Raw genomic sequence first — 23,294 nt, 5'->3', positions numbered from 1 at the left:
CTCACTTTAAAAATATTATTTCTAAAAAAATGCTGCACATGGTCGGCATTGTCAAGTTCAATAGGCCTCTAATGCATGTTCCAGTGTGACGAATGTAGTACATTCCAGAGATTGTAATTTAAAATTACTCTTTTACTGGATACAAAAATAGAATCATACAATGCCAGTCACTTTTATTCCGAAGTTCTTGTTATATTTCTGATTTTGGTGCCTTCCTCCATCCTACAAACTAGTGATTATTTCTGACCAAAGAATACATGAGGTTAAATGCCTCAGAAAGGTTGTACATTTCGACAACTCGCAATATCACATCTGTTCAAACACGCAAGCTAATCAGACAGAAGTTTACGTTGCCCTTTCAACCAGAGGGGGGTGCGGGAGGGGCAGTGGTTCGCTATCTGGCACCAAGGACCTTGTTGCTAGGCGACCCATCCCCTATCTTTTTTTTTTCGGGAGGGACACGTATCCCTTTTGGCCCAATAGGCGCATTGTAGAGGTGGGCGAACCGGCCCCACGGGTCTTCTGACCTTCTGAGGGAAACAACAGCACCATTCACGTGGCTGCTGATGCCTCTCCCCTGTTTTGTCTGGTGACAGTGGGCTCTTTCTGCCTATTTAACAGGACCTTGCTGGGGCCTTCGTCACCTTCCTCGCGCAGCGGCCTCTCCCCACAGAGCAGGGCGGCAGCATGTACCTCGCTTCTGTCCATGGCTCCGACAGCAGGCTAAAATGGTATGGGTTTCTACTTAAAGTAATGGATGAAATAGACTGTGAAATGTGCATTATTTATTACTGCGTGTGTTACTCTGCCTTCTCTCTCCTGTCCGGGCTTACTTTTTACAGGCAGTTGCAATCTGTTGTTGTCGTACTCTAAAAGAAGACCACAACGTCCAGAATGCAGTGTATTGTTAAATGAAATGAACATTGTATCTCAGGGTAGGCCTGTAAATCAATCTATCCATCTATCCATTCAGCCAGCCAGCCGTCCGTCGTGCGGTCGATCGATCTGTTTGTCTGTCTGTTCAGAGTGGGCCGGTGGGCTTGTAAATAAACAAAACGTTCACAGCCATATGCCACATCATTTCCGGGAAACAAGCCATGTTGTCTCCCAGAGCAGGTCTGTAAATAGCTTCATGGCTTCGGGGGACATTATGCTTCGAGAGTCAGGCATATTTGCATCTTTGAATAAGTTTACGAAAAAGCACTTACCAGACTGAAATGAACATGGTAATTTGCCTCAACCTGTAATGCCAGAGCAAGAAGGTACGTATCAGGTTATAATGGGATCTGTGAACAACCAAACGTTGTATGCCACATAATTGTTGGACACCAACCGCTATGTTATCTCATTGCTAACCTGTAAGAAACCAAAGCATTCGCCACCCTTGCAGGAGTCAGGTTTTAATGCCTCAAAATACCATGGGACCAAACTATATATTGTCTCAGAGTAGATCTGTAAAAACCAAAGACCCCGCCTCCCAAAAGAAGAGTATTTACACGCCTCATATGATTCAGGGGAACAAACCTTGTTTTACCTCAGAGAGGGGCGTGCGCATCCTGAGTGCAGTGCGGATTTGGATGCGCGTCCTCTGAGTTGGTCTGTAAGTAATCTAAGCATCACTAGTATTCTCTTGTGATTTACGTGATGATGTCAGATGGAGAGTTCAACGTTGCTGGGATGTTCTCACCTCTTTAGTGTATGCCATACTATACTGGGTATTGTGAGATAGGCCCCTAGTGATTATCACTACTGACTGGTCTAGGAGTCCATGTAAGTGAAGAGGGGACATGCAAGTGAATTACCTGATTTTACTATTGCTTATATATAATAGTCATAGTTACAGGGGCTTTCAGGCATCTTGTTTCATCTGCTGTTGCGGCAGTCACATTTTTCTAGAGCATACGGCATGCGGCAGTGGGTCAGCCCACTCCATCTCTTGGCTAACTTTGCTGTGAGTGACAATATTCTGCTCTTTCTGCTGGAGTACATCTTCACACAAAGTTGCTTCCTTCAGTGCCAGGGACTACTGTGGCAATGTATACTTTTTGAAACCAAAAAAAATGTGTTTACTTTTAGAAATGCTCTATTTTTTAAACCGCCTGCACTTTGAAGGGGGAATAGAGATACGCTTGCAGGCGGGTGCAGTGAGTGACTGCACCTGCCTGCAAGGGGATGTCTGGAGGGTCCATGTGACCCCCTTGCCTCCCTCCAGGGGCCGTATTATAGAATTGACCCGGGGCGCAACAGGCGTTTGCACCCGTTTTGTGCACCCCCAGGGCACTTTGGTACTACAGAAGGGACCGCAGATGCTTGTGCATCCCCTTCTGTAATACCAAAAGCGCTGGTGCACATGCAGCACCAATGCTTACTCAGGAGGGCGTCCATGTAAATGAGAGACTCCTGGAGCCTCTGTGCCTGCGTCATATTAGAGATGCGAGCGCAGAGGTAAGGAAGCTCTCTGGAGGCGCACTGTCAATACGCCCCCTGATCACAGCCCTCTGGTGGGAGATAGCGGGTCCCATGGACCCCCCAGACATTCCCTTATAGGCGGTGCAGTCACTCACTGCATCCGCCTGCAAGGGGATCTCTAATCCCCTGTAAAAGTGCCAGCAGGTTGCCACTTGCACTGTGAAAACACGGAGCTGCTTCAAAGCAGCTGCTCCATCGTTCACGTGAATGCTCTGCTCCCATGGCAGCATGAGTTCTGGCCTGGGGGCAGCGCATTCAGCCTAATATGGCACATTTTCCTTGATTGCAGCGGCGCACCTTTTAAAAGGGCCACACCCCATGCAAATGAGGGAATGCCCTCTGAGGATAGCACTGGCTCTATATGTGTGCCAGCGCTTTAAGTATTTGAGAAGAGGACGCACAAGCGTCTGCAACCCCTTATGTCATACCAAGTGCCCCGAGGGGCACGCAAAGCGGGCACAAACTCCTGTTGCGTCCCCAGGGCACTTGTATGATATGGTCCCTGTGTGTAAGGAATAAAAAGAAGGGTCGAGGTAAACATGAAAACAACTGAGATAAATAATAAAATATATTATTTATTTATAAGATGAGGAATAGTAGCTACGTTGCTGATGTGAGCTCTGGAGAACTCCGCTTGAATCATATCTTCTTTACACAAAGGAGTTAGGTCCTTAGTCGGAACTGAGGGTGGGCTGGACCGTTATAACTATATAAAAAAAAACACATAAGTGCCCACACTCTCTTTGTTTATACTATACTTTTCATACGGACCAAATAAAAAAGTTCATTAAATCTGGTCAGGTATTTTTATTTATACCTTTCACTTCTATTTTTTAACAAAAACTTTTTATCTAGAGTTTCTTTCTGGGCAAGAAAGGATTACATATGTACAATACACAAAAATCACTATTTACACATCTATAACTATTACATTTAAGACAAAACGAACATTGCGCAAATTACAATTGAGGCAAAAAACATCCAAATGACAATAGACAATACAAATTTCTTTTTTTTCAATGTATCCAGGTCAATTTCATTCAAACCTATACAAAGCAAACGTCAATTAACAAGAGCAACAAAACAATTGCCTATTTTTCATAACACTGTTATGTGGTATCTGTGTCTTGTGGGTGTGCCGACGCGTTTCAGGTTCGGGTAATCAATTCCCAAACCCTCATCAGGGCTTTATTATTTATCTATATAGGATGCAAGAAAACAATAAAGTTTTATTGACAACCTGTACGCCTCTTGTCTACCACTACGATTTGATTCATAAAGACTTGTACCTGGTTGTTTTCTGATCAGGCGGGAGATGTATTTCATATTTCTTATTGGGGGCGAGCTACTTGGTGAGTCTCTGAATAAAAAAGAATGAAGCGCAAATCATGTCAGGGTACAGGATGAGGCACAACCTCTCATAACAATTAATTTCTAGTGCACCCAAATTACATACCTCCATGTGCACCCGGTGCGCCGATGGAGGGGGAGGACAAAGGTGAAGCCGCTCTTTTCGCAGTCCTATTTGGAAAGATGGGGAAACGCTATTTTAATGCCTGGAAACGGTGTGTATATTACTGCACATTGTGGTCATGAATTAAAAAGTGACACATACCTCGTGTACTTATCCCGATTTGTTTGGAAAGTATTTTAATCCGCACCTTGGCGGAAGCTGTTCAATCATGCAAGAACCTGTCCAGGGTGCCTACGTCTTTCATTTTGAGACTCGCTGAAATAGCCTTGAAAAAGAACTATTTTTCATTCAATGATCAGTTTTATATGCAAGTCAAGGGCACTGACATGGGGTGTCCTTATGCCCCAGAAATGGCAGTGCTCTACATGGCACAATATGAAGCAAAATTTGTGGACAGTAACAATCCATACTCTGGGAATATCATCAAGTGGTTTCGCTATATAGACAACGTCTGGCTCCTGTGGCAGGGGAGCCAGACCGACCTGTTGGCGTTCCACGGATGGATTAATGCCAGATATATTGACATCAAGTTTTCGATGGAAGCAAGCACAACCAGAATGACATTTTTGGACGTGGAATTGACCTGTGCCGAGGGTATTTTGAAAGCTTCATTATACAGAAAGGCAACCGATAAGAACACCATCCAGCACCATAAAAGCCACTACCCTAGAAACTTGAAGGCAAATTTTGCCCTATGGCCAACTATTGCGGATACGCAGAAATTGTACAGAGATAGGTGATTATGATATTTTGCGAAGAGATGAAATATAGGGGCTATCCGAAGAAACTTCTAAAGCATTCCCATAAAAGAGCCCGGTTCACGCCATGCGAGTGCCTTCTACAAACTAGAGAAAAGAAAGAGCTAGACCGCTTGGTATGTGTGACTACGTTCGGACCAGACACACATAAGATGAGACAAGCAGTGCTTAAAAATTGGCATCTATTTGAAGGGCTTGAATGTCCTTTACCCCGTCCTATTTTTGCATACAAAAAGAACCAAAGCATAGGCCAACAAATTGTGAGAGCGGACCTAAAAAAGCCCAAATCTAAACATGATCTATTGTCACTTTGGAACATGAAACCGGTGGAGGGCCACCATAGATGCGGCAATTGTGTCGCATGTCCAAACACCATTGAAGGTAATGAATTCCAACATCAGGATGTAAAGTGGAAACACTTTGGCTTTTCCAATTGCAGGACAAAAAAATGTAATATACGTAATAATTTGTCCATGCAAAAAGATCTATATCGGAAAAACAAACCAACAGGTAAATCTACGCATAAGCCAACACAGGTCGCGTATTAAAAAGAAGGTACTAAATGCCCCTATGGTTGAGCATTTTGTAGAAAAATCTCACAATGAGAATGATTTCAAGTGGTCAGTACTTTTCACAATGAGTAATGTACAGCGCCCCGCTGATGTTGACAAGGTGTTACTACAGAAGGAAGCATACCTTATCCTGAAGTTTAATAGTACATTAACTGGTCTCAATAGTATGCCAGAATTGTCTAGAATCTGAGAAGGTGGATCCATCATAACAGTTATTGTGCCGAACTTATGTAACTAACTGAGCAGACATGCATAAAGAGGTAACCCCCATTAATATACACAAAGCGCTGGAATGTCTTTATTGACAACATGTAAGAACCATGAATAGTGCCACACACTTAGAACACGTTATTATTCTCTAACTATACAGATTGGTGTTCAATTGAATAAACTCTGACGATTACTCAGATAGTTGTTTTTACAATCAAGACCTGTGCCAAGATTATTCTTTTGTAATCTAGAGAATAATACATCTAAAGATAATATATAAAAAAAAATCATTTTTGTTTCGAACTACGGCTCCCATAATGCCTTGCAGTATATGCCCGGCTTATATGCAACCCAACATGGCCGCCGCTATCATTCAGGCGAGCCAGAGGGTGTTTGCGAGACTGCACACAGCATGAGATATTAAGGTAAGCGCTGAGACGATGCAACAATCGCCTCAATACATTTTTCGGCACTAAAATATGCATGGATGACAGCATGCTGACCTTGTTGTTGTTTTTACACAGAGTTCCTGAGAGAGAGAGTCATTTCCAGACATGGCCCAGACCGGGTCGTTAGGAAGTTTGAAGGGGAAAAGAGCAGCCTGTTAATTTACAGAACAGGTATGCCAGCTTCCTCAAAAAGATGTGTCTATTCAACGCTGTTGATTTAAGCGTCTTTTGAGATTGAATGCCTAAATACGTTTTTTATATACTTGGACAAGTTCTTGCATGATTGAACAGCTTCCGCCAAGGTCCGGATTAAAATACTTTCCAAACAAATCGGGATAAGTACACAAGCTATGTGTCACTTTTTAATTCATGACCACAATGTGCAATAATATACACACCGTTTCCAGGCATTACAATAGCCTTTCCGCATCTTTTCAAATAGGACTGCGAAAAGAGCGGCTTCACCTTTGTCCTCCCCCTCCATCGGTGCCGCCGTGTGCACATGGAGGTATGTAATTTGGGTGCACTAGAAATTAATTGTTATATGAGGTTGTGCCTCATCCTGTACCCTGACATAATTCGCGCTTCATTCTTTTTTATTCAGAGACTCACCAAGTAGCGCGCCCCCAATAAGAAATATGAAATACATCTCCCGCCTGATCAGAAAACAACCAGGTACAAGTCTTTACGAATCAAATAGTAGTGGTAGACATGAGGCGTACAGGTTGTCAATAAAACTTTATTGTTTTCTTGCATCCTATATAGATAAATAGCAAAGCCTTATGAGGGTTTGGGAATTGATTACCCGAACCTGAAACGCGTCGGCACACCCATAAGAGCCAGATACCACATACAGTGTTATGAAAAATAGGCAATTGTTTTGTTGCTCTTGTTAATTGACGTTTGCTTTGTATAAGTTTGAATGAAATTGATGTGGATACATTGAAAAAAAAGAAATTTGTATTGTCTATTGTCATTTGGATGTTTTTTGCTTCATTTGTAATTTGCGTAATGTTCGTTTTGTCTTAAATGTAATAGTTATAGATGTGTAAATAGTGATTTTTGTGTATTGTACATATGTAATCCTTTCTTGCCTAGAAAGAAACTCTAGATAAAAAGTTTTTGTTAAAAAATAGAAGTGAAAGGTATAAATAAAAATACCTGACCAGATTTAATGAACTTTTTTTATTTGGTCTGTATGAAAAGTATAGTATAAACAAAGAGAGTGTGGGCACTTATGTGTTTTTTTTTAATCATATCTTCAGCATAAATGTAATTCTGGGGCAATCACTTCCTCTCTTTGAACCTCAAACGTTAATGTGTAATGCAAGTATGTATAACCGTGTCATAATATATATATGAGCACTGTAAACATGTATTATCTGTACTCCGATCACGTCCTGATGATTAGTAATTGCAGTAGTTTACTCCTGCTAAATTGATCTACTGATTTGCTTTTCATAGATTCTTGGACCTGTCGCACAATTCACTGTGGATGTGCACATAAACGCGGAGCTCAGCCCTACCTTCAGTTCCAATGTTGCATCCTCACAAGGACTGGATGAACCAAATTGTGCGCATAGCTCCGCAAAACAAGGTGAGCTATATACAGTCTAGACCGAGCCACTGGAATCATGTGGCAGGGAAGGGCCACTTTATGCAGCAGGGGTCACTAACTTATGTGGTAAGAAAAGGCACATTATGTGGCATAATGTGTCACAATTTGTGATAGTATTTCTCCATAACTTAATTTAATAGCCAATTGCAGCAATAAGCAGCAGAGAGGGGACCAGTCAACCTTTGTGAAGGGCTGTCCACTGTGTGACAACACGCATAGCCATGTTTTTAGTAACTTTTGACCTATTTGATCAAAAATATTTTTTTGTTAAAATCTGAAGATTATGCAGCAGATGATGGGTTATGTCACAAATGTGGAACATCCATAATTATGCAGACAATGCTTCAGCCGCAAAATTCAAGCAACTCTTAGTATAAAGTGTGGGCCTTTACTTCAGCAGTGGTCTAGAAAAGGCATAGAATTTTTGACTGTAAACCTTTATGGGTCAGAGCATCATCTAGGTAATGAGAGTGTCAAAAGAATATATCAGTCAAAACCATTGTAAACATGTCTAACCATCTCCCTAAACTAAATGTGTCCAACATGTCACCGGTGACCCTTCTCCAGTCACTTCAATTTGCTTTATCTGTCCCAGAGTGGCACTGAATAATTCGTATAGTCAATGTAAAAATAAATATCCCTGAAGTATTCCCCCTTCTAGTCAGTCCTATCCCCTAGCCTTGATTCTGATAAACCTTTATCTTCCTTTCCCCTTCGGTCCCCCTTTGTCCCATCTCTCCCTCTTCGGTCCTCTACATTGATTTTAAGAATGCTACCTCTCATCTTTTTCTAACATAGATCCACTTAGCAAGTCTTGAGGAAGAAGAAAAGGGAACACATTTAGTTGGGGGAGTTGGGTGGGAACCCTAGGTCCAGTGGCGGCTAACATTGATCGTTGGTGGTGGGGCGGGGAGGCCGGGGCGTTGTGATTGGTTTGAGCACCATGGTTTGGTGCTCAGATGTGGACAGGGAGCCTGGGCATGTTCTACACAAAGGCTGTTATGCAGCCTGGGTGGAAAACATGCTAAGTGCGCATTCATGTGCACTTCGGGAGTGACAACCACTCCTCCCACCTCTGCTCTGTCAGCAGAGCCGCCCCGCCTGGCAAAGCTGCCGTGCCTGCAACAGTTAAATATAAAATGATAATAACTTTGAGTTAGTATCATTATTATTTTTCCTTACACTGCTGGAAAGCAGTGGGGTGACACTCCTCCGTCTTAACGGAGGAGCCGCTACTGCCTAGGCCAGACCAAGTACTGGCTGATAGAAACAAGCATTGGCATAGCCAATAGGTCTCGCTTTTGGGACCTTATAAGTGTTTAGCCATGCAACAGTTGATGTTGTATTTGTACAAGGATATTGTGCTGGTTAACAGGTGTGTTGCAGTTTCCCTCCCATCACCAAGTGGCGAGCTTACTGAAGTTTGCTTTACCTTGAACATGTAATGAGCAGGTGACCCTTTGTACAGATGTTAGTGTTAAACTATTTTTGTATGCAATACAGATTGTTTAAAAAAAAACAGTAAGTGTGTTTTGTCAAAAGTTACTCGAATTGACACATCCCCAAAAATTCAATTTTTTCATGTTTGATCATACCATAAAAAATCTTTATACCATCCACTTTTTTTCCCTTCAATCTTTATACCCATTATGCAGTGACAACAAAATGATTAACTTATGCTGCAAGCTGACTACATTACCTGACAAGGAAAGGCACATTCGCTTTACTTTCTGTAAAAGTATATACATTAACAACTTCCTGTTGAAAATGCTACAACAACAACACAACAAATAATTATTTTGTCTTGCATGAAAGCACAGGGACATAAACCCATCTAATTCCCCAAGCTTACATAATGTGTATAGAATATACAGTGGTGAACACAGCACAAAGCAGACATGCACATTTCTTGTATTAAAGGTCCTCTATTATTCTAGGTATCTATCCCAGTTATGTGTTAGAACTGGACTTCAGTTTTAAGTATGCACTGTGTCGGCACCATGCGCTTCTAGGTGCACCACTCCCCATTAATAAACTGACCAGCAGGACAGTATTTTGCATCATGTGTATATTGTAAGCATCTCCATAGGTGGCACTGTACGACACAATGCATGATTAGACGATAAAAAGGGAAATAAAATGGGGTTTCCCTGCACTCCAAGCGACATCTTGAAATGCCTGCTGTTTTGCAAACACTGCCTGCGGTGTGAATACATTTGGACAATAATAAAGCAAAAGTTTTTATGACAAAGAAGAAATCATTATTTCCACCATGTTTGAGTCTGAAAAAATGCGTCAAGACTTTCTCATTTGGCCGATAAAATTCTGTCCCAGTCCTTTCTTCAGCTAGGAACGGTAATACTACTGCCTTGGCAAAGGTTTTGCCTCATTAGTACAACTTTAATTTCCTGAATGAATGCAGCAATGAACATGAAAAGTGGACCCCGTTAAACACTTGTTTCAAAGTGTGTGCCTAACTACATTGCACCCAGAAACATTTTACTTGCTCTGCCTACACTATTAAAATCCACTAGATGACAGTAGTGAACAATGTTATAGCTTTCACAACAAAACATGTTCGTCACCTTGTTTTCTGCCTTAACCACTCCCATGCCCTTGACGAGCTGAGCTCGTCATGAGCCACGGTGCTCCGGTGCTCATGTCATGGCCCGTGGAACGCTCGCACGCTGGGCTAATTCCCCTGCTGTGCTGAGCGTTCCATTAAACGGGCGTGATCGTCACGAGCTCAGCTTGTCATGAGCACCGGAGCACGTGGCTCATGACGAGCTGAGCTTGTCATGAGCATGGGGGCGCTGTGCGCGCCCCCCGCCCCCCAGCACAGCAGGGGAATAGCCCCAGCAGCCAAGGGGTTAAAATAATGATGTACGTAAGTTCGTCCAAGGAGAGAGGGACGGAGAAGGGTTACTTGAAGGCATTGAGTTTAGACGACTCTCTAGCCCTCTTGAGAAGCCATGCACAATAATGAGCAGTATTAGAAGTAACCAGCGATTCTAGCCATAAAACGGAGCAGTGTGGTCCGCTGGGTGAGGGGGATAGAAGAGTGCTCCGAGCTCTCACCATGCTGTGCCAGAAGTGTAGCGCAAAAGACAAGGCATGCGTGAAGACATGTAAATGACAATTTAAACAATCATTGTACCCGCAGCCGGGCGACAAAGAAATACATTATTTTTTTAAACGCGAGTTGTGCACACGCGTGCGCGCAACCAAAAAGGTGCTGAGCACTTCACACGCGTGCTTGTGCGCGCGATAAAGCTGGTCGCCGGGAAAGTAGCACTTTCCCAAGCAGCCTACTAAATATCTCGGCCAGACCAGCATGCGCTGGATCAGACCGAGACCTAAAAATTGAGGAGTGGCATAGGCAAACAGGAGATTATAGAGGCATAGATGGAGTCGGAAGAAAAGCAAGGTGCCAAGGAGACAGAAAACGACCAGTGGTTGCGGCCATAGGATCAAAGACACCAACATGAGGCTACAGAAACTGACATTATAATAATGTCCTTTTATAGCTCTTGCTGCTGTAATGCCTCACATTTGTTATACTGCAGCGTAACAGGACATAGTATTACCCACTTTAATGGTACTCAATCAGAAGGATGAAGGGAAGAACCCCCTGCCCTGCTGGGATTTGACCTTGTGACCTACATGTCACACAGACTTTGGAGTCGACCTCTTAACTAAGTTAAGCCATCTTGCATATGTGTGCTCGATTTTCCTGGCATCTCAAGGGAAATACAGAAACGTCCTGTGATGTTGCGTTCTGTGATGTCATTTAAATGTGTAGTTTAGATGTATTATGGGCTAAATATTACAATCTGTTTAGCCGCCCCCACCCCCTCATCGTTCCACGGAAACGCTGGGCTCCTCTTCTTTGATACTTTTATTGAATTAGCCAAACAGCTTTCATATTCCAATTTGAAAGCAAAGCTGAGAACAAGAGATATGAGGTTGTGTGTGAGCAATTTATAGAAACAAGGACGGTGTTTCGTGTAGTTCTGAAAGAACAACCGTGCAAATTGTCTTGAGATGCATATAGAAATAAAAATAGAAAGCTGTGCAATCATAATACAATATATTCATGCAGATAAACCATAAAAATACAATAAATAACCTCAACGCCATCCCCTAACTTAGAGACAAGTTAATTATAAATACTGATCCTATCCTGATGTAATAATAATAATCCACATTTGTAAAGCGCGAACAATCACTCTAAGGGTCTCCAGGCGCTGGGGGCCGTCGGGAAGATTAAGCAAGCTATTGCCCAGAGTCACACCGGGCTAACCTAACGCCGCCACCAGGGATCGAACCGTGATCCCCAGATTACGGAGTCAGTTGCCCTGGCTACGGCACCACACCTCTTCCCTCATGTCAGTCATCTAAGTAAGCGTATCAAGAGAGAGAGACAGGACCAGTTAGCTAGTCCGAATCCCCGAGGGTATTTATATGTATCAAAAATAACTAGCTACTTATAACTTGTATGGAACTCTGAAAGGTCATGTCCAGTGGCACCGATTGGGTGTCTTCATGAAGCCCTCACCCACCAACCTAGTTGGTGGCATGCTTCATCATCGGGCCCACCCAGTGACTTCTAATGTGTCCCGGGTGTGCTTCGACGCCTGATTACAGCGGAGCAGGTATTTTACTGAGAGTGCAGTGTAGTGAGAAAGGTGAAATGAGATTAAAACGGCTTGGCAGGAGTCCCAGTGCCCGAGGGCTAAATTACATTTTAATAAATGGGCTCCTGTCAGCGGTTAAAAACAAGGCAAGGTGGATGTGATGGTCGTGAATTACAACCTCCTACATCCGGTGTGGGTCGACATGTTTCAGCCAGTGCCTTCTTTTAATCTGGATTTCCTCAGGACCGTTTATAAGTGTTGGTGCAAGTTAAAAGTTACATATTTAAGTGAGTGTCACAGACTATGTGTCGCACTCACTAAGGTGCTATAGGTGTTAAAGGGGGCGGGATTCCCTCCTGAAGCATACCTAGACATACAACATTAATGACAAAGACACAACATATATAGAGACAGTTTAGCACTTTGAACAAGTCAAATAAATATTATAAAATTGCGTTTATAAGTGCTGCGTGTTGGGGTTTACAAGCGGCAAAGGTGTAACAGTACTGGTGGTACTGTTAGTGGTGATAATCGGTTTCTAAATGTCGTGGTGATGCTAGAAAACGAACAGCTCACACATATTATGTGGAGAGGGGCGTAAGGATAAGTGATCTCACGCTGATGATTGGCCTGCGGTGCTTCCAGGAGTGGGTCGGCAAATTACTGGTTGGGTTAGACATAGAGAGTCTTTATACCAGCTTACCTCAGGACGCCACCATTCAGGTCCTGAGAGACATCCTCATGCAGACACCCTGGCCACATCACACGCCCAGAGAATTCATCTTGGATTGTGCGACCCTAGCACTCAAAGAGAATTACTTCGAGTTCGAGGGCACCCACTATTTACAAACCAACGGCACATCGATGGGCAGCATCTTTGCCCCAGCGTAGCGGGACTATACGTCCACCACTTTGAGGAGATCCACATCAAATCCGACTCCAACCCATTTGCTGCCAATATAAAGAAATGGCGCAGTTACATCGACGATATCCTGGTGATCTGGCAAGGCTCTGCCCAGCCGCTCGATGCTTTTCTTATATGGCTTAACAACAGAGACCCCTACTTGAAATTTACAAGTACATCCAACCCGACCACACTTGATTTCCTAGACCTCACTATCACGGCCAATCAAGGGCACCTCACCACCACCACTTATGGCGAGGAACTCCCTACTTCCCTACGAGAGCTTTCACCCCAGACCTCTCAAGGAGAACCTCCCATACAGCCAATTCCTGCGAATACGCAGGAACTGCAGTAAAGTGTCAGACTATAAAAAACAAGCCTCAAACTTGGCACAGAAACTCGAGGATCGGGGCTACCCCAAAGCAATCATAGTCAAATCTAACAAAAGAGCAAGGAACCAAAACAGAGATGCCCTCCTCGAAACAACAACAAAGGAAAAACAGGAACAACCAATAACCCGCGTCACCACCTACAACACGGCATCCAACAAGGTAGCGAGAATTATCAAAAAAAACTGGAGGATCATCAATTCCGGAAACAGAGAATGGGACAAACCACGTTTTGCGTACAAAAGAGCAAACAACCTCAAGGACCAACTGGTCTCCACTCGTCCTAGACCACAGACCAGAGTTGAAGCAAATACAATCCATAACACGTGGGGGCTACCAAGAGTGACAGGTCATTACCCGTGCAATGATTGCAGTGTGTGCCATCTCACCAGGCACACAAAAACACTGGATCTGGAACCAGGTAAAACATGGACCCAACAGTCACACACCAACTGCAACTCACGCAATGTAGTATACATGCTGACATGCACCTGTGGTCTACGATACATCGGTATGACCACGCGCAAAGTACGCACCAGGTTGGTCGAACACAGGAGCACTATAAGGTGCACGAAAAATGTGAGCAAACTCACCGACCTTTTCCTCCGCTTTAACCACACTCCCAATGATTTTCAGTGGACCATCGTTGAACATTTCCCTGAAAATGGGACAGACAACGAGAAAAAACTCCTCAATAAGGAACAACATTGGATCTATTGCCTCTCATCACAGAAGGATGGCCTCAACGACGCTATCCCGTGGAACTCCCTTAACCACTAAAATCTTAAATCGACACTACTGTATTATCCGCACTCCGTCCTACGAGTCAGCGTGTGATGGCTCCCCAGTCTTAACGTAATACTGTATGCATTGATCCATCCAACTCATCCCTGGCGCACCTGGCTCCCACACTGAGCCATTAAGAGATGAGAACCTTGGACTGCTCAAGCCCAAGTTCCCTGAACCTCATGTTTTGTAGCACATTCTGGATTTGCCACTAAGTCAAGCGGCTTAACCGCGCATGCGCAAACACCTCCGGCTGTCCCAGCCACACGCATGCGCAGCGTACATGCCACCTGGCGAGTCTCTCTTCCATTGCTATTCCCATACAGGTGCAGACAATTGAACCACTCATAAAAGCAGACCACAACCTCCGAACAGGTACCGGAGTACGAGGACGGCACTCAGGTATCCCGCAGGTCCTGACCAAGACTGTTGTGAGTACGCTGCTCTACCTACACTACGCCCTGGTAAGCGTGTCTTCCCATACAGGTCCCTCTCATACCAGTGGTCCCACGTTTGTATTCCAGGGTCATTTCCTTTGCCGACTCACTCCTGGAAGCACCGCAGGCCAATCGTCAGCGTGAGATCACTTAACCTTACGCCCCTCTCCACATAATATGTGTGAGCTGTTCGTTTTCTAGCGGTACCACAACATTTAGAAACCGATTATCACCACTAACAGTACCACCAGTACTGTTACACCTTTGCCACTTGTAAACCCCAACATCCAGCACTTATAAACGGCAATTTTATAATATTTATATTTATAATATTTATTTGACTTGTGCAAAGTGCTAAAGTGCTAAACTGTCTCTATATATGTCGTGTCTTTGTCATTAATGTTGTATGTCCAGGTATGCTTGAGGAGGGAATCCCCCCCCTTTAACACTTATAGCACCTTAGTGAGTGCGACACATAGTCTGTGATATTCACTTAAATATGTAACTTTCAACTTGCACCAACACTTATAAACGGTCCTGAGGAAAGCCAGATTAAAAGAAGGCACTGGCTGAAACATGTCGACCCACACCGGATGTAGGAGGTCGTAATTCACCACCATCACATCCACCTTGCCTTGTTTTTAACCGCTGACAGGAGCCCATTTATTAAAATGTAATTTAGCCCTCGGGCACTGGGACTCCTGCCAAGCCGTTTTAATTTCATTTCACCTTTCTCACTACACTGCACTCTCAGTAAAATACCTGCTCCGCTGTAATCAGGCGTCAAAGCACACCCGGGACACATTAGGTGTCACTGGGTGGGCCCGATGATGAAGCATGCCACCAACTAGGTTGGTGGGTGAGGGCTTCATGAAGACACCCAATCGGTGCCACTGTACATGACCTTTCAGAGTTCCATACAAGTCATAAGTAGCTAGTTCTTTTTTATACATATATAGTCATCTAAGTAACCCAGCGAGTGACAAACTCAGCTCTCTTTCAATGAGATAAGAGTTTAGTCTGATTTTCAAAAGAGTGATGGTAGAGTTGATGGAACCATGCCCCAATACATAAATTTGTCTAAACCCGAGCATTTTGATGCCTCTTTCTCTATTTATCAGAAGAAAATAAGCAAAAGGATTCCACGTAGTTTGAACCACACGATCCCAGTTTCTGTCACAGTCCTTAGTCAGGTGGCTGACTTACCTTTTACAGTGTAAGTACTTGGAGGGTGTAAATGCACTGCACATTAGTTGTGAGACTATGGGTTTGACAGGGGCTATTTTAGCTCTTATGTGTTAAAGATTACGTTGTGCTTGCTAGAGGAGGGATAGTATGAGTAAAGGAGAGTTTGGAAGTTATGAGTGAGACTTGCACCAGAGGGACATTAGGTAATTCCTACAAAAGAACTTTGGGGCATATTTACGAGCCCCTTTGCATCAATTCTTCACCATGTAACTTGGTGCAAGAGCGATGCAAATTAAAAATGAGATGTGGCCCTGAGTGGCTTCATAAATCTTGAGTATTGCAATGCAGCGCAAAGCGCTGTGTAGCATTATTCTGCACCAGGGAGGCGTTTCTATGGGCATTGCGGAGGTGGTCCCACACAACATCAATTGATTTTGATACATTCCTAGCTTTATCAGAAGTGTCTGGCCTGAGAATGTACCAAAACCTATGCCTCCACCAGGCGAGGCATAACCAAGAGAAATATTTTTTTCTCTTCTCGTTGTTTCTTTTTTCTATGTGTGCAGAAAAATGCCTCAGGGGATTGATTTTGTGCCGTAAGGTTCCCCTTCCTGCACAGAAAAAATCTCTAGGCAGCCAAAAGGTCGCATGTGCAGGGGCAAAGGCAGGAATGCACTATATTGTCATGCCTTGCAGCGCATTATGGTGATTTGGCAATAAATATTGTCCTATATCTTCAATGAATTGGATTTGGAATGTTTAGGCTTATCTTATTCTGTAGCTTGGCCTGAACTCCGAATCATTTCAAAAGTTTAGGGTATAGGAGAGTGAGGAAGCATGTTCTCTGGAAGAAGAAGCTTGCCCCACAACAGTGAATTGGTGTGCAAGTTATGAGATGTGTTGCACATGCACTGCTTGGAATATAACATATAGAACTTACCAGTAAATATTGAGGCTAAGAATATTGAGATGCAAGAATTTTGTGGACAAAATATTGAAGACAATAATATTGAAAAGTAAGTATACAGAGGAAGTACAGATGTGCTGTTCCGAGCTCCACACATACATGCAATGAAGATATAGATTTATATTGTCAAGATACATATTTGTGGAGTTAGGTGTAGAAAATCTACACTTAAACTTACCTTTGAATATTTTGGATTCAATATTTTGGCCTCGATATTTGAATACCTCGATAATCTAGCTTCGATATTGAGGGGGAATACCAACATATAGATATTTGAAAGCATAGCACATTGTCAGCAGAAGCCTGGGGATTGCTACATATTTGGGTTTTGCTTCTGAGTTCTTGAAATAAATATGCTGTAGGTCTGGTTTCTTGAGTCTAGGTAGTTACTGTTTGGATAAATGACGGAGCATGTGAAGCAAGATTATGATTGTGAGGCTTTCTCTGAAGACGAGAAGCTTTAGTTTCATGAAACCAAAGCAGATGCATGGTACTATTTTAAAGTGCGTTCAGAAGTGTAGAGATTGACCTCAAAACTGATGAATGTGTAGATTCTGTGGTGTGAACTGACCTTTAAATAGATAGGATGTTGGGGATTTTGGGTCGGCACAGAACATAACTAGAAGTTTAACATTTTTTTTCTCTGCCATGTGACATACTAGCAGGCACTCTGTTCTGGAGCCATTTAGGGACCAACAGCCACGAGCTTACATTGCTATATATAGATGGAATAGTTTTTGAAGGCTTTCCATGTTGCATGTGTTCTCCATTTAGGTTGAGCATGGGAAGTGCATGCGCTGCGAGAAATGCTGTATTCAGGTATGGTCTTGAAGCTCCGCCCACTGTCTGCCCATATATTTCATTGGCTTGCGTCATTGTCCACTGTACACTGTGTCTTTTCATTGGTCAATAGGCTTAGTAGTCCCTCCTTAGTACCGCATTGTCTCATTTTACCTCCCATTAGGACAACCCCTGTTACAGTGTTGTTACTCGGTAGGCTTTAATTACAGCCTCCAAGCACTATTTTCGCAAATAGCTTTCTCCTGCCTGCTGATGCAGGTAGGACAGGCTCTCTCCTAATGCTTTTTTTCATTTATCTTTAATGCACATGATCACGTATTTGCGAGAATGTAAGCTATTGGCATTTTGTTTATCTGTTTTCAAAACAACACATAAATAAAAGGCATTGTCATTTACAATTCCAATGGCTCAAACTCTCGTACATGTGGGACCGATGATTGTTTACGATGTCACGTGAACACTACCTTACACACTCACAAGTGCGTAGTAATTCACTAAGAGTAAGTATTGAAACGCCAAAGAACAGGCCACACAATTTGAGAACTCTGCCTGTTGGTGCTTACCCCTTGGGGTGATAGTCTTTTATGATAACACAGCATTTGCAGTTTTTTATATGTGGGATAAAATACTCCCTGCTGTATATTATAAAGTTATTGAAAGTCATTGAGGAGTTCTGTGATCATATAGAGGATTAAACCTAAGGGACAAGTTCCTTTATAAGGTGATGGAACTCCAAGATGACTTGCCATATCCTTTCAATGTACTACAGAGGGTATTTTTCGACAGATGTACTAAGAATCATTTGCAATGCATGTTTGCCAATTGTGCACTGGCTTCTTATGAATCAATTCTGATTTTGTGAAATAACTTATGCACTATTAGGTCGGTATGCAAAATCACCATTTAGAGTTAGTTGCAGTACAAAATAGCTCATTACTATTCATGAGGTAGGTCGCAAATACACCCATTTTCCTGAGATTGTGGTCACAAATAATTGATAAATAGCATTCTGAATTGCAATTTGGAAGGGATGCTCTAAACAAGCCCCTTCCAAAGTGGGATACTGTATATCTAATCCCATTTTGCTATTTGGTAATGACTTACCAAATCACAAAGTGAAATACAGTAGCAGAACGTGTGATTTAGCGAATTGTTGGGTTTGCATCTGCTCAAAGGCTTTATTTATCTAAATATATCTGAAAGGGATAGTATGGTTGCAGACATGAAGATTAATGTGAACATTGAAGAGTGAAATTAAGCTGATCAAAAAACAGTTAGTACATTGTCAAAAACATATTAGAATCAGTTTAATGTCAATCAGAATTGAAAAAAGCTTTAACTCAGAATCAGTAGTAACATACGCAGATATGCTTTCGTTCCTGTAATGAGCCATACTGTACAAAAATAAACATATTTCCTGAAATGTCTCATTTGGGTTGATCACTGTAATTTCTGAAAAACATATCATAAGACTGAAAAATGTTTAAACTTCAGTTGTAATTATGCTCCGTGATCTGCCTTTCACCTTGGCTACTGGCCCTGGCATCAGCTATTATCAAGTCACAACACAACTGTTGTATGCTATTACAGCTACATTATTTTCTTATTACATGTCACTAGAGGCTTCACAACTTGACAGACATCACTATTAACCTTTAATAAGGAAATTAGAGGATTTTTCTGTACATGGAACAAAGTATCCCATGCTGCACACTATATATGGTTTAAGGCTGAGGTTACTTTATAAATATACAAAAAAAGTATAGAAACTTTTATACAAAAGCTATACAAAAAAGTGATGGCTGAAATGCTTGAATGAATCTCTGCCACTGGTAATTACTCAGGCCACATCCCAGTCCATCGTCATTTTGCACCGATGCCAGCTCAGTTTGGCCCCAGCCACATGGAAATCAGTTGTTACCCTGCTCCAATAGAAACAGCCCAGCCCAAACTGCCAGGGCAAGTCCTCCCTGAACCAGAACACAAACAACCCAAGACTGATGTCAATCCTATTTGCGCACAACAGTCAGGTATAGCTTGATAATGGTGGCACATTGTGCACAGGACCACCATCTGGGCATACCCCTCCCACTTAGGTTGTAGCACTGAAATATACATAACAGTGATGGATGGAATGCTGAATTACTTAGGCCTCATTCCATCTATTACCTTGTTTTTGTTGCCCTAAGTGTGACAGGTGTGCCAAGATGTGAATCATGTGCTCACTGTCCCACAGGAACCAAGGTGTAATGGCAAAACTGGTCCTGGGTATCTTGTGTTCCCGTTCAGGTAGGACCTAACCTGGCAGTTTGGGCTGAACTATTCCCACTGGAGCAGGGTCAAGAAGGATTTCATTTGGCTGGGTCTGAACTGAGGCGGCATGGTAGGCGAAAAGCAAGAGCTTTGAAGGATATTCTTTTTTTAATAGGTAGCCAATCACTTGCTTGAAGGATGAGGCTGCTGATTGAAACTTGGCTCATCCAAATATCAGTCAAGCAGCAACATTTTGGAGGGTCTGTAATTTGTGCAAAAGATTTTGATGCATATTAATTTACAATGCGTTGCAGTAATCTAATTTGGAAAAGGCTAAAGCTGTAACAACTGTTTTTTCGAGATTTTGTGGAATCAAAGTAAGGATTTTCTTGATTATTTTGAGTGCATAGAAAATTGCAGAGGCTATTTGGTTGACTTGGCTGCTGGAAGTCAACCTATTTGGGAGTTGTCAGCATAAGATACAACTGTAAACCCAAAGAATTTTACTAATTCGGTCAATGGTGTGATGTAAAGGTTAAAAAGGGTGGGACTTAGAGAGGTCCATTGGGGAACATGTCATGGAAGGGTGAAAGTATTGGAGCCGAAATCTTACAGCACTAAACATTGCAGGAAGGATGTTAGGTAGGCCAAGGTAGATCCTCTGATTCCTAGCGAGAAGAAGCGATCCGTCAGAATGGTATGAAGAACCGTGTCGAAAGCTACGAAGAGGTCGAACAATATCAGCGCAGCTATCACCTTCCTCACAAACTGCTTAAATCCTTGGGTTCATGTTGCAGACTAGAAGAGTAAACACAGAATATGTACTGCTAAATTAAGCATACCAATAAATAATATTGTTTGCAATAATATATTAGAATAAGTTTATTTGAAGTCAAGTTAGAAAAGCTGTGGCTCAGATTGAATAGAAACATACAGATATTCTATCTTTCCTGCAATGAACTATATTTGGTGGTCCATTCCAGTGCTTAATTTGAAAAACAGTAAGTGTCAGGGCCCTTTTCAGGTGGCCACTGCAGTCTGAACCACCAATTGCCCCAGTCAGACAATAACAGTACCAGTACAACTGATAACTGTTGCACTGCTACAAGTGTAACAATTCAGACTCTTCAAGGTCACCCACAGCTATAAGAATGGCGTGGAATAGACCGAATTGTTATTTGTAATGTATATTGAATTATTAAACACTTTTGTTGTGGTCATTTCAAAATTAGACAGACAGCGCCACCATGTGGTGAACTGTCATTAGTGCCAGTGTTAAGAATTAAGCACCGGAAACCACCGGCTCAAATTAAGTCCTGATCAGTTCCTGTTTTCCTTGTTTAAACTGCCACTTAAATTATTTTCATTGACCTGCCTTTCACCCTGGCTACAGGCTCTGGCAGAAGACATTGCAACTTCAGAAGTCAAATGTAATAACTTATTAAAGTTGACCAACTAAGTCATTTGTTTACTATAGGTGACTAGATACACCAGAAATCGTTTGTAATAAGGAAATAAGAGACTTCTTTCACATTCTGATTGTAGGTGTCCATGTATTATACAGGCATCACAGGCCTGCATTTACTATGAAAAGCTATTAAAATCAATACAATGCCGTGAGTGTTATGTGGTTGGTAGAGCGGGTATTAGCTAAGAGTTTATGTGTAGGGAAATGGAGCAGATCTTGTTACTGATTTTTTTATTTTACTTTTCAGTAGTGTGTCTGGCATTTGCTTATGGGGCAAAGGAGCAAGGCATACAGCATGGTATAGTTGTGTGGTAAACGAACCACGGTGATCTTTGAGGTGGAGTTTAGTTTGTGAGGGGTGTACTGTGTTAGGCGTCATTTATTTTCTTATTAGTTTAGAAGATTCAAATAGCAGTGATTGGTTATCTTTCATTGCCTCCTTAGTTGAGTAAATGTCAATGGCAGTGCTAGCTTGTATATGTAATTTAGTAGATGTATTTGACAGTTCAAAATATCATTCATGACTGCATTAGTTTTACAGACGTCTATTGCAGTGAGACGTCTTTCCAGTATTAACTCAGCAGATATGTATGCCACTTCAAGGCTATTATGTAAATAGCACCAATTATTAGTTTGACAATATAGTGGAAAATTCTTCCTCATAAAATAATTCCACAAATGTTAAGACAATCAACTCAAAGCACTGTTGGCTTCTCAGAGTGAAGTTAATGTATTATATGTATTTAATGTTTCTTTTTACACACAGTTTGTTGTATTTTACTGACTTTTAAAAATAGTAAAGGTACACAGAGTAGGCGATAGTAGCGTCCTGAATTAGCATACATTCTATATTTATAAATATTGGACGAAACCTATTTGGTGGTGTTGGGAGTACAAGGAAGGTCTCCAGACATAGCAATTACAAATAAATCTCCAGCAGATATTAAGTACATTATGGTTACAGAATACATGTATTAGTAAAACATTTTACCCAACTTGATGATCAGTGATGTTTAATGTCTTAATTAACCACAATGAAAAGTATCCTCATAGTTTCTTACACGGACTGGCCAGATGTCTAGACTGGTCAGAATCACCTTTAACCGAAGACCTACAAATTAATTATTTAATAAAGCTGTACCAGCTTTCAATAAAAGGACCATAGGAAATTTGACAAGGAATCCCTTTACCTCCATCGGACCACAATGGTCCACCTGCCCAACATCAACTATGGCAACTAAAAGTGCCATTATAGAACCAGACAGAATCACAGTTAACAAGAGTGAGTGAAGCAGCAGTATTTAATGAGCAGTTGATGCTGTTGAGCTGTGGTGGTAATGTTGTACATGATCTAGCAACAGTTAGAGTTGGTCATGCTTATTTTTTCTTTCTTTCTTGTGACAAATTAAGATTGGATCCAGAGCTTTGGCTGACCACTCCTTTCCATAGTTCAGAGATGAGATCAGAACTCTTCTAGATAAGCTTACCATGCCAAGAGAAACATAAAATTCCGGTCCTGACATTTTATCTAATGATTGAATGAAATCTAGGAGTTATAGATTTTGTTCACATCAATCCACATAATGTTTACTAAATACCACATTGTAATGGTTCATAAACAGAAAGACCCAGAATAAAGGTCTGACCTCCTAGTGATCTGTAGTCAGCTATCCTAATTCAAGTCCTGTGCCTTGTAAACAACAGTTTCAATACTTTTGTTCTTATCTTCTTACCAGACAAATCAAAATATTTCTTTCCTTCTTGCTCTCAAGTGCTTCAGTCCTGGACTCCTCTGTGTTCCATGTCTACAGACATACCCTGGTGATTGCAGATCTTGCCTTCTCTCCCAGGAGTGAAGCTCCTGTTCTTACTCTTCCTGAAACATCTTGTAAGAAGATGCCCATCTCAGTGTTT

General features: G+C 42.1%; 1 protein-coding gene across 1 annotated transcript in view; it reads left to right on the top strand.

Moving 5' to 3' along the window:
* The first annotated feature begins 509 nt into the window (after positions 1-509).
* TMPRSS5 (transmembrane serine protease 5) overlaps positions 510-23,294 on the top strand; it is a 179,870-nt gene continuing 157,085 nt past the window's right edge. The window contains exons 1-2 of the mRNA XM_078683973.1: positions 510-731; positions 7,397-7,529. Coding sequence (XP_078540099.1) covers positions 729-731; positions 7,397-7,529 — 136 coding nt within the window. The 5' untranslated portion in view covers positions 510-728. The remainder of the gene's footprint in view (positions 732-7,396; positions 7,530-23,294) is intronic.

This window comes from Lissotriton helveticus, chromosome 3_1, assembly GCF_964261635.1.
Source record: "Lissotriton helveticus chromosome 3_1, aLisHel1.1, whole genome shotgun sequence".
NCBI classification, from domain to species: domain Eukaryota; kingdom Metazoa; phylum Chordata; class Amphibia; order Caudata; family Salamandridae; genus Lissotriton; species Lissotriton helveticus.
The sequence above is the reverse complement of the archived record's forward strand: the minus strand, read 5'-3'. Positions and strand labels throughout refer to the sequence as shown.